The sequence below is a fragment of the Bombina bombina genome, chromosome 6 (assembly GCF_027579735.1).
Source record: "Bombina bombina isolate aBomBom1 chromosome 6, aBomBom1.pri, whole genome shotgun sequence".
Lineage (NCBI taxonomy): Eukaryota > Metazoa > Chordata > Amphibia > Anura > Bombinatoridae > Bombina > Bombina bombina.
Window position 1 is genome coordinate 799,328,892 of NC_069504.1, and position 1,771 is coordinate 799,330,662.

Below are 1,771 nucleotides of genomic sequence, written 5' to 3' on the forward strand. Positions count from 1 at the left end.
CTTATATCTGCTATGACTCTGCTATGACATTGATTAAAGGTCTTCTTTCATATATCGTGCAGTAGGGTTAAAAAATTCCTTGTGGTCAATCTTTTTCCTTATGAAATAATATAAATGTATGAATTTTGCTTTATATAAGGCTATGAATAATACATTATTGCATTACAAAGGGTTCACTGAAGCATAATTGCAGCGAAATATTCACTATAATATCTTTTTAAAGGGACAGTAAAATCACAGTTCAACTTTCCTGATTCGCTTTATTCTATTGGTATCTTTTATTTGTCTTTAGTACTCTATAGCAGCAGTGTTTCGCAACATTGTATAACAAAGCTACAAATAATGTTGCAAAAAAATGCTGCCATAGAGTACTAAAGACACTGCACACTCCTGAGCTCTTATGTACCTACCTAGTTTTACTCTTCAATAAAAGATACAACGAGAATGAAGACAATTCTATAGAAGTCAATTGGAAAGTCTTTTTAAATTGCATGTTCTATCTGAATCGTGAAAGTTTAATGTTGACTTTACTGTCACTTTAAACTAAACTGTTTAAATATAAAATGCAACATAAAAGGTTATGAAGACATTAAAACAAATAAAACAAAAATGATCGTTGAGATTATTTAATTAAAAAAACACCTAAATTGTAGGAAACTTTATTTTTATTTTATGAAATATATTTAGATGTTGCAAACCATAGGGGATAATAAAGGATGAGCAGGAATTGTCAATATATTAGCAGATGCTTAATATTGTTTTCTATTACATTAAACATTATATAGCAATTGGTATAATCTATTTGATATTGAAATATAAAAATGAACCAACAGTATATTTTGGACAAACCTTATTCCTTGACCACAAAGCTGAGATAATAAGCCCCTGATGCATTTTCCTTAAATTGTGTTTATGAAATTCATTATTTCCCCACGTTTTAGGTAGTTTTGTGGGCGCAGTGAAAAGATTGGAGACCACAGATCACCCCCAGACAAGACAGAGAAGGAAACCCAGGGTTCTGTTCTCCCAAACCCAGGTATATGAGCTGGAGAGAAGGTTCAAACAGCAAAGATATTTATCTGCCCCAGAGAGGGAACAACTGGCTAATCACCTGAAACTTACCTCAACCCAGGTGAAGATATGGTTTCAGAACCGTAGGTACAAATGTAAGAGACAGAAACAAGACAGATCTCTGGAACTAGCAGGACATCAAATTCCACCACGCAGAGTGGCAGTGCCAGTTCTTGTCAGGGATGGCAAACCATGCCTAGGCAATTCTCAGACTTTCCCTGCCTCCTACAATGTCGCTGCCAATACCCTCCCTTACACAGTCTGCTATGGGACCTACAGCAGTGGTCATTACTATGCCACCCCTGCAGTGTCAGTTAGTGCCACCCCAGCAGGGCAGATGGATATTACAGTTATGCCTAGCGGATCCCAGCATGGCATCAGAGCCTGGTGAGGAACATCTGACATTACATCCTTTGAATTCTGCACTTCTATATGGGATGATAGTATACCAACCCCATTAAGGAGAAAAAAAAGTGTCTCTGAGGAGGCCTGATTTTGAAATGTTATATTGAAATCAGGAGACTTACACCAAAATAGAACCATATGAATTCTAATAACTATATTGGTGGATTTTACAATAAAAACATATCCTTTCTTTTTTGATGCATTTAATCATTCTTTTTATTGTATTAGGATTTGAAAATGGTCGTATACTAACTAAAATAAAGAGTCAGTTAAAATATGAATGATATAACATTTA

At 35.0% G+C, this 1,771-nt stretch overlaps 1 protein-coding gene across 1 annotated transcript in view; it reads left to right on the forward strand.

The window, feature by feature from the left end:
* Positions 1 to 1,462, forward strand: part of NKX2-6 (NK2 homeobox 6) — a 5,261-nt gene extending 3,799 nt beyond the window's left edge. Inside the window, exon 2 of the mRNA XM_053719451.1 lies at positions 942 to 1,462. Within this exon, the coding sequence (XP_053575426.1) occupies positions 942 to 1,462 (521 nt within the window). The remainder of the gene's footprint in view (positions 1 to 941) is intronic.
* The last annotated feature ends 309 nt before the right edge of the window (positions 1,463 to 1,771 follow it).